Source organism: Capsella rubella, unplaced genomic scaffold (genome assembly GCF_000375325.1).
Source record: "Capsella rubella cultivar Monte Gargano unplaced genomic scaffold, Caprub1_0 scaffold_4, whole genome shotgun sequence".
NCBI classification, from domain to species: Eukaryota; Viridiplantae; Streptophyta; class Magnoliopsida; order Brassicales; family Brassicaceae; genus Capsella; species Capsella rubella.
In genome coordinates this window covers 8,783,591-8,800,877 of record NW_006238920.1, presented here as the reverse complement: position 1 = coordinate 8,800,877, position 17,287 = coordinate 8,783,591, and the positions used below count along the sequence as shown (strand labels likewise).

Below are 17,287 nucleotides of genomic sequence, written 5' to 3'. Positions count from 1 at the left end.
ACGTATTCTGATTAGTATCTTTTTCTAGTACTCAGATGAATTTTTTTCGCTACAAGAATACAAAATAAAATAAAAATTAGTGGGCCTTTCAATAATGAATAGTTTGGTCAAAACTTTATATATCTCGTATCTTTGGAATTTTTAAAGTATTACATTTATGAGTTTGGTCCGTTACGGTTACAACTTACAAAACAACTCGCATTTATTTGTTTATAGATTGGAGAGGAAGAAGACAATAAGACATAGTCAAAATTCGCAAGTGAGGAAACAAAAAAAATGGTGGTGACCTGGTAAACTGAGGAGATGCAAACATTTGGGCCTTAAAAACGGGCCAAAGAAGTATTTAGTATTAGCGTCTATGAGGCCCAACTAATTTCAGGGGAAAATTTGGTTAAAATGTCAAAACGACATCGTCAAAAACACTGTGTAGTCTGTGGGAAATAAAGAAGCCCTTGACTCGGCCATAGCAGTCATTTCTCTCGAATCCATCTATAATCCGATCTGAGAAATTTGGCCGGAGCTAGGTTTTGTCGATCAATCCTTTTAATCAATGGCAATGGCTGTTTTCCGTCGCGAAGGGAGGCGTCTCCTCCCTTCAATCGCTGCCCGCCCAATCGCTGCAATCCGATCTCCTCTCTCCTCTTCTGACCAGTGAGATCTCTTCCTATCTCTTTCATTTTTCTTATCCTTGCGAATAAGCACAGCATTTCTACGTTCTTCATTTGGTATTCTTCTGAATTTGAAATCGTTTGGTTTGTGATTGAGTCGTTGATATTTTTTGGTTTATTTTGATGAAATGATCTGTTTTAGGGTTAGAGCATTTTTCATTCATTGAATTTCGAATAGAGGAGAAATAATCGAATTTGTTCATTTGATTGGGGGCTCTAGTATAACTTGTTTTTAATGGAAACTCTTTTCTTATCGCAATTTTTTTATTTACTTAACCTTGTCAGATTTAGTCAGCTTCCAGCTGATTTTGCCAATATCTACCAAGTTCAAATTTTTTTTTTTTGGGTGTCTCTGTTTGTTGATTAGATGCGATAGTGGATGATGAAGACTAACCTGTATTTGATTCGCAGGGAGGAAGGACTTCTTGGACTTCGATCTATCTCAACTCAAGTGGGTAAGTCTTGGGTGATCATTGTATATTCGTTTTGCCTAGTTGTCGTTGTTGTTATAAGAATCTAATATGTTCTAATCTCTATGAATTGCTGTTCATTTATTCTCTGTGCAGTGCGTAACCGTATGAAGAGTGTTAAGAACATCCAAAAGATCACAAAGGCAATGAAGATGGTTGCTGCTTCCAAGCTTAGAGCAGTTCAAGGAAGAGCTGAGAACTCCCGTGGACTTTGGCAGCCATTTACTGCACTTCTAGGAGATAATCCCAGTATGGTTGGCAATAAAGAGTAGTTCTTTTTTAATCACTTTATACTAGTATCAATGATCATCTCATGGCTTGCATTGGTGTTGATGATGACGAAAAATCTTTAGCTCTTACTATCTTCTGAGATATCCATCCTTTTGCTATCTCTGTGTTGTTCTTTTGAATGTGTTTCTGATTTCCAGCATTACTTGATGAAAAAACCAGGCATTGATGTTAAGAAGAGTGTTGTGGTCACTCTCTCTTCTGACAAGGGTCTCTGTGGTGGAATTAACTCCACTGTTGTTAAAGTGAGCAGAGCTCTGTACAAATTGAATTCTGGTATGTTTTGAAAACACTATTGATGGTTCAGTAGTTTAGTTTTTCTAAATTACCATATCTGATATTAATTCTTATATCTTATATCGTTGCAGGTCCTGAAAAGGAAGTTCAATTTGTTATTGTTGGAGAGAAAGCAAAGGCTATAATGTTTCGTGACTCAAAGAACGACATTGTCCTCTCTGTAACAGAGCTGAATAAGAATCCACTCAATTATGCTCAGGTAGGTCATAGTTGCTTATAGTTTGGAGTATTACTTACTCTCCCCAGTCCATTTGTTCTCGAGCTATGTAATTGTTGTCTTTAGTATTCCTTATGTTTACTTGCTTCTTCAGGTCTCAGTTCTAGCAGATGACATCCTGAAGAACGTTGAATTTGATGCTCTGCGCATTGTCTACAACAAGTTCCATTCTGTTGTCGCATTTCTACCAACTGTGTCCACTGTTTTGTCCCCAGAGGTAAGTTACTACTGTCAAACGTCTCAGGGCTATGATTTGTGCTTAGTAGTTGATGTTCTGCTTCAACTATAAACGAAATTAAATGTGTTTTTTGCATTGAAAGATTATTGAGAAGGAGTCTGAAATTGGAGGGAAACTTGGCGAGCTCGACTCGTATGAGATTGAAGGTGGTGAAACAAAGGGAGAAATATTGCAGAATCTAGCTGAGTTCCAATTCTCTTGTGTAAGTAGCCTAGATCTTAATTTGTTAATGGTATTTCAGCGTAGAAAAAACCATAACATCGTGGCTGATTACGTAAACTATACCAGGTGATGTTCAATGCGGTTTTGGAGAATGCGTGTAGTGAAATGGGAGCAAGAATGTCTGCCATGGACAGCTCCAGCAGAAATGCAGGAGAAATGCTTGACCGTCTCACCCTCACTTACAACAGGACTCGTCAAGCTTCCATTACAACAGAGCTTATCGAGATTATCTCTGGAGCATCTGCACTTGAAGCCGCTAAATAGACCAATCCGTGTTGTTTCCTTATTTTGCTTTGATCTGGGTTTGATATCTATACCTTGAAGAAGAGTGTGTTTAGACTTTTAAGGGATACTGGAATCAGTGTCCCTTGCTGGCTTCATGTTGAGACCACCAATCTTTGCTCAACGGTTTTATAATAAACATTACCTGTAATTTTCCAGCAGGATTACTAATAATTGCATTCACATTTTGTTCTGATTAGAATTCGATTCCTCAAGAACTGGCAGCGTTGTATTGCGCATTAACCATATACTCTGGCTTAGTCATCTTCTGTTATCTAAATCGTAAGGTGAACATTTTCCCATTTTTACAGGTTTGAATTACGACTGATGTCTTCTCCAACTACTGAACAAATCAAACAAAAGCCAATGCTGCTGCTACTTTTTGTTTTGTAGCTTGAAAGGCTACAGACTTTTCTCATCCAATGCGTTGTATGTCAAGTCATTGGTAAGTGGCTTTCAAAAAAATAAAGTGAGAAATGTTAAGCTTATGTGTTCCAATCCAATTTTTTTTACATAGGATATATCAACGTCATCTGAAGGCATTCGTTTTTCTCCATAGCCCACTACGAAAACTTTCAAGTAACTTTTATCACTAGGAAGACGTTTTAGTAAACGCCAATACCACCAAGACGGCAAGATTTAAATAATGACTTGTCGGTGTACATATCTATCTATAAGATTAGTGACAGCTCCATCGCCAAATTATATCTATATCTCTTTCTCTTTGCTTCACGAATATTTTTCATCTTAATTGTTTAGAACAGTAATGTGGGGTTCCCATCTGCTTTGGGGTTTTCTCTTGGTGAACTTACTCTGTTGTTCCTCAGCGCCAAGCACCCTTACTATAAAGAATCCTGTTGTTGGTCTTGTTGCTTGTCGTCCCCTGCCAGATTCAAGTCCTTGTCCTTCGTTCAAACAATTGACTTATTGATGAGCAATACAACCAAAGCAAGAAGACGAAGAACAAGGAGAAGTGTTGAACTGGAAAGCAACGGTTATAGGATTTTCTCCTGGAGTGTTGTTTGGATTGGCAATATCACAACAATTATTGGTCCTGAAAAGCGCAAACACCGTTAGAGAGGAATGACTTGGTTTTGCGTGTGATCTTTGAATGTCTACATCAAAAGATTGCTGGTTTTGTAATGAAGTGGTTCCTTATGTTTTTTTTGTATCGTCATGTGAAGCTTTGTTCCTTATGTTTTGCAAAGTATAATGAAGAAACAGAGGAGATGAGAGGGAAAAGCCAGGCAAAGTGATAAAAAAAGAAAGAAACAACAGTTGTTTCAGTTTCATATATCACATTAACAACTGTACATCATGAAGCTATAAGAACTCTCTCCTTATCCATTCCTATTTCAAAAAACAAGTATGAAGCTGCTCTGTTCTATTTTTTTTCCTTGCTATACAAGACAAGATGTATATGATTTTGGAGATGCCTTGTATAGAAAGGAACAAAATAGAGCAGAGCAGTTTCATACTTTGTTTCTTATAGCTTCGATTCTGTATACTAGTTTCAATCGATTAATGAAACATATAGCCAATAAAAGTTTAATTTGGAAGTTATTATAAAATTAATTAGAGTGAGAATGGGGAAATATCCTTTAAGCGATATGTTAACTTAAGCCTTTTCATATCCAGTCCAGTCCGGTACATATATACTAAAAAAAATTCAGCCCTAATTTTGCTCTTGTACTATTTCTCTTTCCCAAAGAGAAAGGTGTCATCTCTGATCTCTCAACCATGAACAACTCGGGCATGTCAAAAGACAAACGTGGTAAGAATCTCTCTTCCTTGCTCGAAATCAACTGATTAGATTTCATCTGCGATCGATCGATCTGTACTGAGTTAACAAATCGGTGTGTGAATAAGTGGATCTAATAAGATTGTAGTAATCGTATAATTCGGTTTCTCCGTTCCAGGGCCTTGGTACTCGAGCTGCACAGGCGTCTTCTGGCTCGTCGATGAAATTGAAACCGGAGCCCCTAGTTCTCAATTGATTTATTGTTATGTCCGATCAGCTCTGCAGAGAATGGGTTATCTTGGTAGTCAGATGACAATCTGGGCTTTTGGTCCTAAGGAGCAGAGCTTGGAAAGTGCTTCTGATATCACCTTCTCATACGAAGCCATCGAAGGTGAGAATTCCTCCTCCTTGACAAAAAAAACTCTTTTTTTTTTCTTTCTGAAATGATATAATCTCTCTCTCTCTTGGTTTACTTTATCCAGATAAAGACAATAGAGTTCATAAGATGTTATTTCGCATTATTACATATGGAGCTTGCTATTCTGATGAGGAAGGAAGAAGTGTGATGGTTATCACAAAAAGCCCCCCAAAAGAAGACGACGAGTTGCTCAGGGTTCTTCGCGCTTTGGAAACCAGAGGTTACGATGTTCTCTTGGTTCAGCCTCCTCATGATGATGATGAGGCACATGTATTTTCTTCTCCAGACTCAATCTTTAAGTGTACTACATTCTTAGATGGTTCAAGTCCTATCGACTTTGACCTTCCCGGTGAAGAATCTAGCGTTAGCTGGGAAACTGTTTCTTCTGATCCGGAGAACCTAGACGACGAGTCAAACAGTATGACTACACTTTGACGTTTCCATCTTTCTTCTTTTTTATGATATAAATCTCTATATATGTTTTCTGTCAAAATTTTGCCGTGGCTTTTTTTTTCTTTTTGTCATTTGTGTATGAATACACTTAACATTTCAACCCTAATTTGACTCTTTTCTTTTATCTCGTTTCTCCCATAGCCTCTCATCTCTCAACCATGAACAACAACTTGGCCATGTCAAAAATAAAAAGTGGTAAGATCATCTCTCTTCCTTTGTCGCAATCACTTGTTTAGATTACATCTGATCGATCTGTAAGTAATTAACTAACAAGCGCATGTCATATATATGTATATAATTCTACTATTGTAATAGGTACGTGGGGATACTGTTTCATAATCGTTTATGCATGCGTTTCGCAGGTGAGAGTAATTACACACGCGTCTTCTGGAACATGGACGATTACCCAATCCCTAAAGATATCAAGCCTAGATTGATTTATAAGACCATTCTATCAGCTCTTGAGAGAATGAGATGTAATTGTTATAAGTTCGAAATCTTGTCTTATGGTGAGAAGATAGACCAAGACGATGACGAGTTAGATGAATATTACGAAGCTGGAATATTGTACCTCAACCACAACTGTAAGTGACTTCCTTAAACTTATTTAATACTTCTACTACTCCTCTTTTCTTCTACTTAAGATATACAGATATGATCCTTACCCTTCTGTTGATATATATATGCAGTTCCAGATAATCAATTGTTACGGGAAATGGTTTTTGGATGCTCAAAGTCCAGTAAACCATTAAATTTGATGGTAATCTCTAAAAGTATCCCTCAAGACAAGGAGTCCAGAAGAATCCTGTGGGCTTTGAAATCAAGAGGTTACAATGTTCTCTTAGTACAGCCTCAGCCTGAAAGCAGCCAAGAGTTATTTCTTCATGATGATCCAGACCTGCTATGTTGTTCTACATATCTATTAGACGGACGAAAGGCTATGGACCAAAGTGGAGGAGCCTCATCTTCTTCTTCACTAGTTGCCAATACTTCTCGCTCCAACTGCCAAGATTTCTCCGGTATGTATGATTTTCATCTTCTGACCATCTATAACTATTTTAGTTCAATTGTCATTTCTCATTTCGTAAATTTTTGTGCAGAGCCTATCACACATGTCTCAGGGACTAAGACAGGCATCTTCTGGGACATCAACGAGTGCCCATTCCCCTATGGTCTTGATCCTGAAACCATATTTGATAGAATCAAATTGGCTCTTGAGGATCATGGTGTTTTTGATGGTGTGATATCTATATGGGCTTATGCTGAAAGGATACCACCGTTCTCGGATGAAATGCTAGATACCTATCACAAATCAAGAATCTATTTCGTTCCCCAAGGTATGTTTATATATATATATATATTTTCTTTCTTACTATACACTCTTTTCTTATTGTATAGTATATGTATGTAATCTAATTTATCTCCGTTGATGTATAGTTCCCGGGGATAAAACTGCAAGAGTTCTTAGGATGGTACATGATACTGAATTATGGAACCTGGACTTTCCTGTAGACTATCCTCAACAATCAAATCTGATCGTAATCTCAAATGACATCAGCAATCAAGGATTTATTGGCTTGACCACTTTTCTTAAAACTATGGATGAAAATGGTTACTATACTTTCTTAGTACAGCCTGTGGATATTGCTCAAGAAAAGCTCACTGCCCCAGACTGGCCAAGAGGTATATTAGATAAAGCTTTTGATTTCAGCAAAAGAGAAATATTTAAAAAGGCGCGGAGGAAGAGGGTGAAGAAACATAAGGCAGCAGAAAAGCCCGAAATCTCTCCCGTCAATACCCAAGAAGACTCCTCTCTAGTCAAAACCATGATCAGACAAGATTTCTCCAGTAAGATTTTCTCTTTTATCTCATAATTGCTTGTTTAGATATCATCGAGTTTGACCAATCTGTGCTAGTTAACTAGCAGCAGATGTAATTGATATGGCATATAGTGAAATTAATGGTTATCAATGGATCTAATTCGATTGTAATCTAACTTTGTTTTTGTTTTATGCCTTCTCTTGCAGAGCCTATGCAACCTGTCTCAGGGCCTAGGGTAGGCGTCTTCTGGGACCTCAATGATTACCCAATTCCTCTTGGGTCTAATCCTAATCGGATCTATCAGAGAATCGAATTGGCTCTTGAGCAAAAAGGTTATTATGGTTTGATGTCAATATGGGCTTATTATCCTGAGGAGGAACCTATCCCAGACGTCGAGCGGGATCTTTATCAGAAAGCCGGAATCTATTTCGTTCCCAAAGGTACGTTCTTTTTCACTAATTAAGCTCTCTTAACACTCTTTATTCTCTTTGCATACATATAATTAATAATCTACATCTCCTTTGATATATAGTTCCAGCGGATAAAACTGCGAGAGCTCATAGGATGATACATGACATGTTTTTGTGGGCAATGGACACTGAAGTGCACTATATTCCAGCACCAAGTGTAATCGTCATCTCAAATGACATTCCAGGAAAGGTCAACTTCACCTATTGTCTTTCCTGTTTGCATGGTGGTAGATTCTTGAATGCTATCTTAGTAGAGCCTAAAAAGCTCGTATTAGATCCCCAAAAAGTAACAGCAACTTGGCCAGAATGCGTATTAGATGTTGGTGAGACTTTTGGCGAATATTTTTGGCCAACTCCCAGTTCCACTTAGCAGAAGCGGATGAAGAATAGTGAGGAATCACCCAAAACAGAAGAGGGGAGCTGCACTGATTATGATATATTGAGATAAGCATATATCAGACTAAGTTGTTATTTATTCTGTTTTCAACTATTTAGTCCGATGTTATGTTTTACACAACACCGAAGTGGGAGCTGATCTTCCTTTTTCTTTTCTTTCTTTTGGCTTTGTATCCTAAGTAATTTAGTGGATGAATAGAAATCTATATTTTTAATGCTTTATGATTTAATTTGTTCTAGCTTTGCTTCAAGTATCTTAATGATTGAAGCTCTTTTGTTGGACGTGCTCCTTGTCGCCCTGACCAGATTCAAGCACTTAGCTTATGCAGTTCAAGAACGAGTTTGATTTCCGGTCGCAACAATAATGAATACTTCAACGGAGTCTGGTGCGATGTCACGACAAGTGCAGTCACGAAGCTACAGCTCCTAAGCGGCTGTCTCAATGGAATCCGTTCGCTCAATCTATCTCACAGCAACTTCACCTCCCCTTCACTCCTTCCAGACTCGGCAGTCTTAACTGATTAAAGGTCTTGTCTCTTTCCTCTAATGGCTTCATTGGTCAAGTGCTTTCCTCAATTAGTAACCTAAGCATGCCAACCGATTTAAACATTTCCCATAAGGAGCTCATCGGTAGTTTCCCACATGTATGGAATCTATCCAAGCTCTCAGTTCTGGACCTTTCACATAATCACTTCTCCGGAACCTTCCCTTCCTCTTTGCCCTCCGTGCCTTTTTCACATCTTAAACTCAGTGAAAACCATTTCACCGCTTCAGTTGAAGCTCCAAACTCCACTTCTCTTCATCATGGCTTGAAACCCTATACCTTGGGCATTACTATTTTGATGGACAAATCTTAGAGGCAGTCTCAAAGTTCATCACCCTCATAAATCTTGATCTTTCTTTCCTCAATATAAGTTACCCAATTGACTTAAACTTATTATCTTCTCTGGAATCTTTGTTGAACGTTGATCTTTCTGGTAATAGTATATCACCGGCTAGTTTACGTTCATATTCACTCTTCCCAATGAACATGGAGAGACTAGTCTTGTTAGGTTGTGACATAGGCCAATTACCAAATTTTTTGAAGACCCTTCATAACTTGGAGCTTATTGATAGTTCTCACAATAAAATCAAAGGGAAAGTCCCTGAGTGGTTCTGGACCCTTCCGCATCTGATCATGGTGAGGCTCGCTGATATTTCTCTCAACGGTTTTGGAGGTTCTTCAGCAGAGGTTTTAGTAAATTCACCAGTGCACATATTAAGCTTGGCATCAAATCATTTTAAGGGACCATTTCCTAATCCACCACGCTTTTCAACCTCATAACATGCAACCGCATCTCTTTAGGGCTTCTTATTCTATCCTACAATAACTTCACACGTCCACTTCATGAATTGGGAAGCATCATCTTTCAAGAACAATGAAGATGGGAGTTTATATATGGTAATATGGTATACAACAAGGGATCTTAATGCCTGAGTAACCTTAGGATAGTAAAACTTCGGAAGATAAGCAAGTCCATGAGGACCAATGTTCAATGATCCGGCGAATGGGAGACCATCGATATGATGCCAGCTTCCAATCATGGCTTCTTTCTCGACACACTCCATGAGGACTTCTCATTTTTATCTCATTTTCTAGCTCTTTAATCAATTTCTTTTCAACGGCTTTTTAGAAACATTTTTCGACAACCCGTAGCACTTGTTGTAACACCGAACCATTTTTCTTTTGAATATAATTTAACATTAAATTCAAAAAAAAAAAAAACTTCGGAAGAATAACTTGGAAGGAAGTATCCCGGACATGTTCCATGTTGGTGACTCTATACAGACATTTGACATTGGCCACAACCAACTAACCGGAAAGCTTCCAGGGTCTCTTGTAAATTGCTCTTTTTTTCAGTTTATAAGGGTTGAAAACAACATTATCAAAGACATATTTCCTTTTCGGCTCAAGGTGTTACCGAATTTGCAAGTTCTTACCCTCTGTTCAAACAAATTCTATGGTCCTATGTCTCCTTCTGATCCCAAGCTGTGGATACTTGATATATAACATAACAGTTTTGGTGGAAGTTTGCCACCTAGCTACTTTATGAATTGGGAAGCATCATCTTTCAAGTGTAATGAAGATGGGAATTTATATATGGTAGTATGGTATACAACAAGGAAGCTTACAAGAATGTTTACTATATATATGAAGATGTTATAGATTTACAAAACAAAGGTCTATTGAGGGAGCAAGTGAAAGTGCTCACTTTCTGTGGTGCCATTGATTTTTCAGGAAACAGATTTGAAGGAAAAATTCCTGAATCTATTCGTCTCTTAAAGGCATTTATTGCGCTCAATATATCAAACAACGCATTTACAGGCCATATTCCTATGTCTTTGGAAAATCTTACGGAACTATTAGACCTTTCAAGAAACAAACTCTCAGGGACTATTCCTAATGGATTAGGGAGCCTCTCGTTTTTGGAGTACATAAATGTGTCTCATAACCAAGTCAGAGGTGAAATACCAAACAAAACAAAAACTATTGGACAAGATAAATCCTCCTTTGAAGGGAATGCAGGGCTTAGTGGTCTTCCTCTAGAACAAAGTTGCTTTGACTCTTGTGTGCCTGCAATACAACCAAAGCAAGAAGACGAAGAAAAAGAAGGAGAAGTGTTGAACTGGAAAGCAACGGTTATAGGATTTTCTTCTGGAGTGTTATTTGGATTGGCAATATCACAACAATTCTTCATATAAGCCAGAATGGCTCGTCAAAATTATTGGTCCTGAAAAGCGCAAACACCGTTAGAGCCTTAGAGGAATGACTTGGTTTTACGTGTGATCTTTGAATGTCTACGTCAAAACATTGATGGTTTTGTAATGAAGTGGTTCCTTATGTTTTTTGTATCGTCATGTGAAGCTTTGTTCCTTATGTTTTGCAAAGTATAATGAAGAAACAGAGGAGATGAGGGAAAAGCCGAGCAAAGTGATAAAAAAAGGAACAACAGTTGTTTCAGTTTCATATATCGCAGTAACAACTGTACATAATCAAAGCTATAAGAACTCTCTCCTTATCCATTCCTATTTCAAAAAGCAAGTATGAAGCTCCTCTGTTCTACTTTTTTTTCCTTGCTATACAAGACAAGAATCATCTCTAAATTCATATACATTCCTCTCTCTCCCTCCGTATCTCTCTGTTTGATCGACCAATCATAACTGTATAAAACCAAAGCTATTCATAATAGACCTGCATGAAACTTGTAGAACCTTTACAAAATTTTGCGACCGGTGTATCCATATTAGCACCCTTGCAGTCGTCTGAACTTTTAGACATGAGAAAGAAGTCGCTCCTGTCATATGGTCTTCGCGCTTCAATGGCACTGTGGATGTCTCTGACGGTTTGGTCTAATCTAAAAGGAAGATTTGCTTCTGTCCCATCGTGAAATGTGAAATTTATTGTAATAGTATCCGTTCTTGAATCTTCCTCGACAGCCTTACCCTTCAATTTTACCTGACAATATTATGATGACAGAACTCAGTGCTCAGAAGGGCAAAATGTAGAAAACAGACAAGGTCAATCCAAAGTAACACCATCAGGAGATATACTCTATTATTCTCTCATTGCTAAGTTCTATTTTAATCTAAGCTTTCAGGCTAACACAATTCGAGAAAGTAGCAAGACTATAGTAAATAATGCAGAGGAAGAGAAGAAAAGTTACATCCACTTGAGACGATGCCAATGGAGGAATAGCTACGGGGACACCTTCATCACTAGCTTTTTTGAGTATTGACCCTTCTGTCTCGGTTGGATCAACGTTCATGAAACTGTACAAGTAGGTTAATGGCGATAAAATAGAAGATTCAGATATGAATGTGTTCAGAGATCTTGAAATAACAGCAGAGAGTCTAGTACTAAGTATAAACGGGAAGTTACCTAGAAGAAGAGCTCTTGGAAGCCTGAAACTGTGATTTTGAACTTGACTGCCCCATCGAGATACGCTGCGTATTCGAATTTCCAAAGCACTCGTCCATGAAAGAGTTGATGGCATCCTGTACTCTCCATTTGCATTGACCGAGGTAAACCTCTGCGACTTCTGGAGGCGCATTAGTCACATCGCAGAATGACTTGATGTTCTCAGCCCTCAATTCAGACGACAGTTCATCTGACTTAGGCGGTAGTTGCTCTGGCTGAATCCGCAAATCATTCATAATCCTCCGACGTAAATTCGTCACCATTGGCCTCGATGTTGGCACCACGGATCCCTCATTCACAGAAACCTTTGGCAAAGATTCAGCGTTGAGGGGAGGCAAGGTACTGTTTCGGCAAGCCTCCAAGGCCGAAGCCAAGTCCCAATCAAATCCTTGGAGGTAATAGAGTGCTTCATATCGACACACCCCAGTTTCTTTGCAGATTGTATCAATCTTATATGGCGGAAGCTGGTCTTTCCTGATTTGAGCAGAACTGCTACTTCCCTGAATCTGAATGGAGAAAATGCAAACATGGAGTCGGAATCAACTTCACCATTAAACACAACAAAGCCAGAGAAAGACTAAGATCCTCCTATACTTCATTGCAAGGTTCTATCTTTCAGAAAGGGAAGCTCACTACCTGAACTTGAGATGAAGACATTATAGGTAAATCATGTAAATCTCCCATCCCAGGCACATCAACGTTCATCAAACTGTACAAGAAAAAAGAAAAATGAGATTTTTGTCAAGTACTAAACTCTGAACCAAGAAATTACAGGAAACAAAAGTAAGGAACTTTACCCAGAAGAAGAAGGAGAGCTCCCGATTTGAGAGTTTCCAACAGAAGTAAGTGGCGGAAGTGTATGGTCCATCATCTCGACATCTTCTGAGAACCCAATCGGAATAAAAGCCTCTGAAATCCGCTCCACACACGACTTTTTAATCATCGCGGCAAGATCATGATCATCATAACCTTCATCGTTATCGTCATCACCATCATAGTCGTGTGACGACGTATACAACTGCGGCTCTCGGTGTTCGAAGTGATGGTTTAAGGCTGCGGATAAATCCCAATTGAAGCGTTGGAGAAAAGTGACGACTTCTTGCAGAGACATTCCATGAACCAAGCGTCGGAATTGATCGATGCGTTCTTTCTTCACTTCATCCGGTAGCTCCGTCGCCGGATTCGAACTCCCAGCAGCGTCGATCGTGCTTCTTGGCGGTGTCGACGGAGCCCGATTCAGAACACAAGGCGTGTGGATCGTTGTTACCGGAGTAGCTGAAGACTCCGCCGCCGTTGATTTCTCGGTGCCTGATACCTCCGCCGAAGATTCATCGCAGATTTGGTCCAATTTCTCCTGATCAGCCATCGTCGTCCCCAAATTTTTGGGCGGGACTTTCAACTTTTCTTTCTCCGAATCTTTTTTCCAAGTTTGACGATTTTTGATTCTTTTCTCGATAACAAACACTACGATCGCTTTTTATAGTACAGTGCCAACTGACGTCGTATGACTCAGTTACATCAACTTAACGCGAGGGGTACAATAGTAAATAACAGGATAGACCGTCTCTAGCTTTTTTTTTTTTTTTTTTTTTTTTTTTTTTTTATTTAAAAAAAAAAATCAACTAACAAAATATTTTAATCGATATTTGATAACTCGTTTGTAATTTCATTATTTTGATTTCTACTATTGTAAGACGTACGAATGTTGCCTTTGCTTTTCTTCTTGTAGCAAGTAGCAACTAATAAGAAATGAGGCAACAAACCATTAAGCAATGTAATTAAAAAAAAAAATCAAAAGAAAAAAATAAACTAAATTTTAATTACAAAAATGTAATTATTGTGGTAATTAAGTAAAAAAAAAAATTATAATGAAAAATACCATAATTAATCCTCTACACTCCTGTAATTATTGGAGTATTTTTTATTTTATTTTTATAGAAGAATCGTCTATATTTTCTGAACATTTTGCTTAATGGTTTTTATTAATAGAAGAATCATCTATATTCATGGTAAATATATGCATGATATGTAATTTTATTAATTTATCCAATCTCACAACATTAAATCCTATTTTTCAACATTTTGACTTATTCTTTTTTTTTTCTTCTTTTTTTCCCTTATGTACCATATATTAAATTTTATTAGTAAATGACATATTTGTTTAATTCGAAATAGATTTAAATGTTTTAAAGCAGTTTAAAAGGTTAATAAGTTATATTTTATTGAAATATATCATATGATATAATAATCTAAAATATTTATAGAAAGATATTATCTTTTTATAATTTTCTTGACCCCGGTCAAAAATTTATGGAAAAATGGGTACAAAATGAAACCACAATTTCTTTTTTTTTGGTAACCAACCACAATTTCTTTTGTTTCGTATTTCGACTTTTTTTTTTCAACATTGCATTGCTCTATAGTGAATATTACATACAGTGCATATATAATTTAATAATAATGTATGTATGTATGTCGGTTCGGCAACTCCTTTTCCTTTCTGGATTATACTTATCATATATATATATATATATATATATATATGGCATGATACGTAGTTTTGTTTATTTTATCAAATCTCAGAACAAAGATCACTTGCACACGTCTCGCGTTGCTAATTATGACTACAGCTGATGTCCCCTTACTCTTGCCGGTAACTTTCAGGAATCTAATTTCTTTTTCTCCAATTTATTGATTAACTCTTTATCTTTATTCTATATGCGGCCAATGGAAAAGGAATTTAGGTTTAGTTTTTTATGATTTTTAGGATCGAATTAAGGGTCTTTTGTTAATAATTATTCTGTAATAGTATATTCACAATTAACCATCATAGGGTTTCATCGGAGTCAAAGTATATATAGACGAAGGGGAATGATGATTTATAATTTTGACGTTTAATTAACCCCCCTTATCATTAATTAAAGATAAGGGGGAAAAATATAGAGCCTTGGAAGATCACAATGTCTTAAGAGCAGCAAAAAATAATTAGAAAGATTTTTATTCTTATGTGTAATATAAACTTGGTTATTCAAAAAAAGAAGAAACAAACTTGGGCTATTCATCCAATTTGATAGTCTCATGCTTGTATGTACGTATAGCCTAGTAATATAAATAAGTGTTATCCTTGTAATTATTAAATTAAGGTTAATGAGAACGATATTTGTGTTGTAGATGGAAGAAGACATGTTGAGAAAAAGAGAAGCGATGTGGAAACGTGGGATAAGACTCATCCTGAAGTGAGTACTGTCTTCTTTGTTTATATATATAAGCTTATTCGTTTGATTTTCTTAATAATGCATGCATGTCTTAATTTTTGGGTAAAATGAATGCATGGCAGGATGACTTCGGGAGTGGTCTACTCAATAGTGATGCATACTTTGCTCACCACCTCATTCACTTTGCTGATATTTCATATGTTCTATAGTACAAGGGGCTTTGATCTCATCCGGTTTATCAATGTGTTTGGCTTCTTCTTCTTTTACCTTATGTCATGCTTAGGAGAAATTGCAATGAGATATGCGTGTCACAATGTGGAGGAGCGGATGTGTGTCACAATGTTTGGGCATTTCACCCATCTGATGGGATGTGCTTTGCTCTCCCCATACATACTTACATTAAATCCTACTGCGGCTGTTGCCTTAAGTTTCCTAAGAGTTTTATTGTTTTTTTGGTGTTTTTTCATTTCATATTCCACTTGTCTTCCATCTCTTTTGTTTGATGATTCCTTAACCCCGTCATATGTTTAAGACTATTTACTGTTTATATATGTTGAATTTATTATGTAATTATTTCTTACGGTTTTTTTTTAATGAAAACTTGCAAGAATTTATCATTTTATTGATGTTTCCACACTACAAACAATCAGATTCATAATATATATACATCTTGTGGATCTTGTTAAAAGCAAGATGGGTCGACTAAACATGAAAGACGAACAAAGACATTTTTGTGCCAAATTTAACCGGTGAGAAGAAATGCTTTGTAATATTATGGTCTTTTGGACCGTCCACATACATCAATCAATATTAGCTATAACAATGTATAAAAGCCATTTCCTAACACTGAATAAAAGAAGTTGACCAATATCAGCTTTGGATACCACATCTTCTTGCAAGTATTGATTCTCGGAAAGTGATGAATCCCACAGAGAAGCCAAATGAGCATAAACCAAGGTAAAAGCTTAATGGTGATATGAAGACTATCAACATTAAGACTATACCAAACCCACTGAAAATAGATCCCACCTCAGCAAACCACTTTACAAGTGGAGGGACGTACGGAAGCTGAAGACACGATATATGCACCAGCATATGCCAATATAAAAATGATGAACTGGTCAACCGAAGTGAAGTCTTCCCAAAATCTGACAAATATCGCCATAAAATCTACTGCTTGAAGTCGGCAGCCACATTTTCTTTGTGCATCAATGAGGTAGCGGATTGGTATGAATGCCAAAGCTACTCCGGTCAGGAAGACTACCATTTCATGGCACCTTTTAACATAACTTGGCCATCGGTTCCTGTACGTAAACACAAAGTAATGAGAAAAGCTCTACATATATATGTGGTCAGATGTGAAGTATACGCATTGGTATGTTATATATACTTTTGGTTTTTAATAAAAATCCATAGTAAAAGAATAGAACAATAACAGCAACACCAAATAAGAAACAAGTCCATGTAAAAAAGGTAAAAAACAAAATTTAAATAAATTATAGTCTTACTGCATGTTTACATATATATAATATATTTAAATTTTGTTTTTTTACCTTTTTTACGTGGACTTTGGATTTGACCTTGTCTGTTTTCTACTTTTGCCCTTCTGAGCATTGAGTTCTGTCATCATAATATTGTCAGGTAAAATTGAAGGGTAATCAAAAGGATGTCGAGGAAGATTCAAGAACGGATACTATTACAATAAATTTCACATTTCACGATGGGACAGAAGCAAATCTTCCTTTTAGATTAGACCAAACCGTCAGAGACATCCACAGTGCCATTGAAGCGCGAAGACCATATGACAGGAGCGACTTCTTTCTCATGTCTAAAAATTCAGACGACTGCAAGGGTGCTAATATGGATACACCGGTCGCAAAATTTTGTAAAGGTTCTACAAGTTTCATGCAGGTCTATTATTAATAGCTTTGGTTTTATACAGTTATGATTGGTCAATGAAACAGAGAGATATGGAGGGAGAGAGAGGAATGTATATGACTTTAGAGATGATTCTTGTCTTGTATAGCAAGGAAAAAAAGTAGAACAGAGGAGCTTCATACTTGCTTTTTTTAAATAGGAATGGATAAACGAGAGAGTTCTTATAGCTTTGATTATGTACAGTTGTTACTGTGA

General features: G+C 37.1%; 5 protein-coding genes across 5 annotated transcripts; 4 read left to right on the top strand and 1 right to left on the bottom strand.

The window, feature by feature from the left end:
* The first annotated feature begins 439 nt into the window (after positions 1–439).
* LOC17888174 (ATP synthase subunit gamma, mitochondrial) lies at positions 440–2,884 on the top strand. The gene is made up of 8 exons (XM_006294529.2): positions 440–651; positions 1,080–1,123; positions 1,235–1,387; positions 1,589–1,702; positions 1,795–1,922; positions 2,035–2,157; positions 2,261–2,380; positions 2,467–2,884. Exons 1-8 carry the CDS (start codon positions 551–553, stop codon positions 2,662–2,664), a joined length of 981 nt encoding a protein of 326 aa, XP_006294591.1. The 5' UTR covers positions 440–550; the 3' UTR covers positions 2,665–2,884.
* A 1,464-nt stretch (positions 2,885–4,348) lies between these two features.
* On the top strand, positions 4,349–7,112 carry LOC111831097. The gene is made up of 9 exons (XM_023784626.1): positions 4,349–4,456; positions 4,602–4,814; positions 4,906–5,259; positions 5,436–5,489; positions 5,657–5,878; positions 5,984–6,313; positions 6,395–6,631; positions 6,732–7,042; positions 7,101–7,112. The coding sequence occupies exons 1-9, from the start codon at positions 4,423–4,425 to the stop codon at positions 7,110–7,112; spliced, it is 1,767 nt and encodes a 588-aa protein (XP_023640394.1). The 5' UTR covers positions 4,349–4,422.
* Positions 7,061–8,220, top strand: LOC111830921. The gene is made up of 3 exons (XM_023783748.1): positions 7,061–7,142; positions 7,322–7,555; positions 7,648–8,220. The coding sequence occupies exons 1-3, from the start codon at positions 7,121–7,123 to the stop codon at positions 7,953–7,955; spliced, it is 564 nt and encodes a 187-aa protein (XP_023639516.1). The 5' UTR covers positions 7,061–7,120; the 3' UTR covers positions 7,956–8,220.
* Positions 8,221–10,129: 1,909 nt separating this feature from the next.
* On the top strand, positions 10,130–10,885 carry LOC17889517 (receptor like protein 42). The gene has a single exon (XM_006296431.2). It carries the CDS (start codon positions 10,130–10,132, stop codon positions 10,721–10,723), a length of 594 nt encoding a protein of 197 aa, XP_006296493.1. The 3' UTR covers positions 10,724–10,885.
* A 68-nt stretch (positions 10,886–10,953) lies between these two features.
* LOC17887727 lies at positions 10,954–13,378 on the bottom strand. Its single transcript, XM_023783747.1, has 5 exons — positions 12,737–13,378; positions 12,576–12,648; positions 11,901–12,445; positions 11,686–11,791; positions 10,954–11,477 (listed from the first exon to the last, which is right to left on the bottom strand). Exons 1-5 carry the CDS (start codon positions 13,303–13,305, stop codon positions 11,199–11,201), a joined length of 1,572 nt encoding a protein of 523 aa, XP_023639515.1. The 5' UTR covers positions 13,306–13,378; the 3' UTR covers positions 10,954–11,198.
* Positions 13,379–17,287: the final 3,909 nt, after the last annotated feature.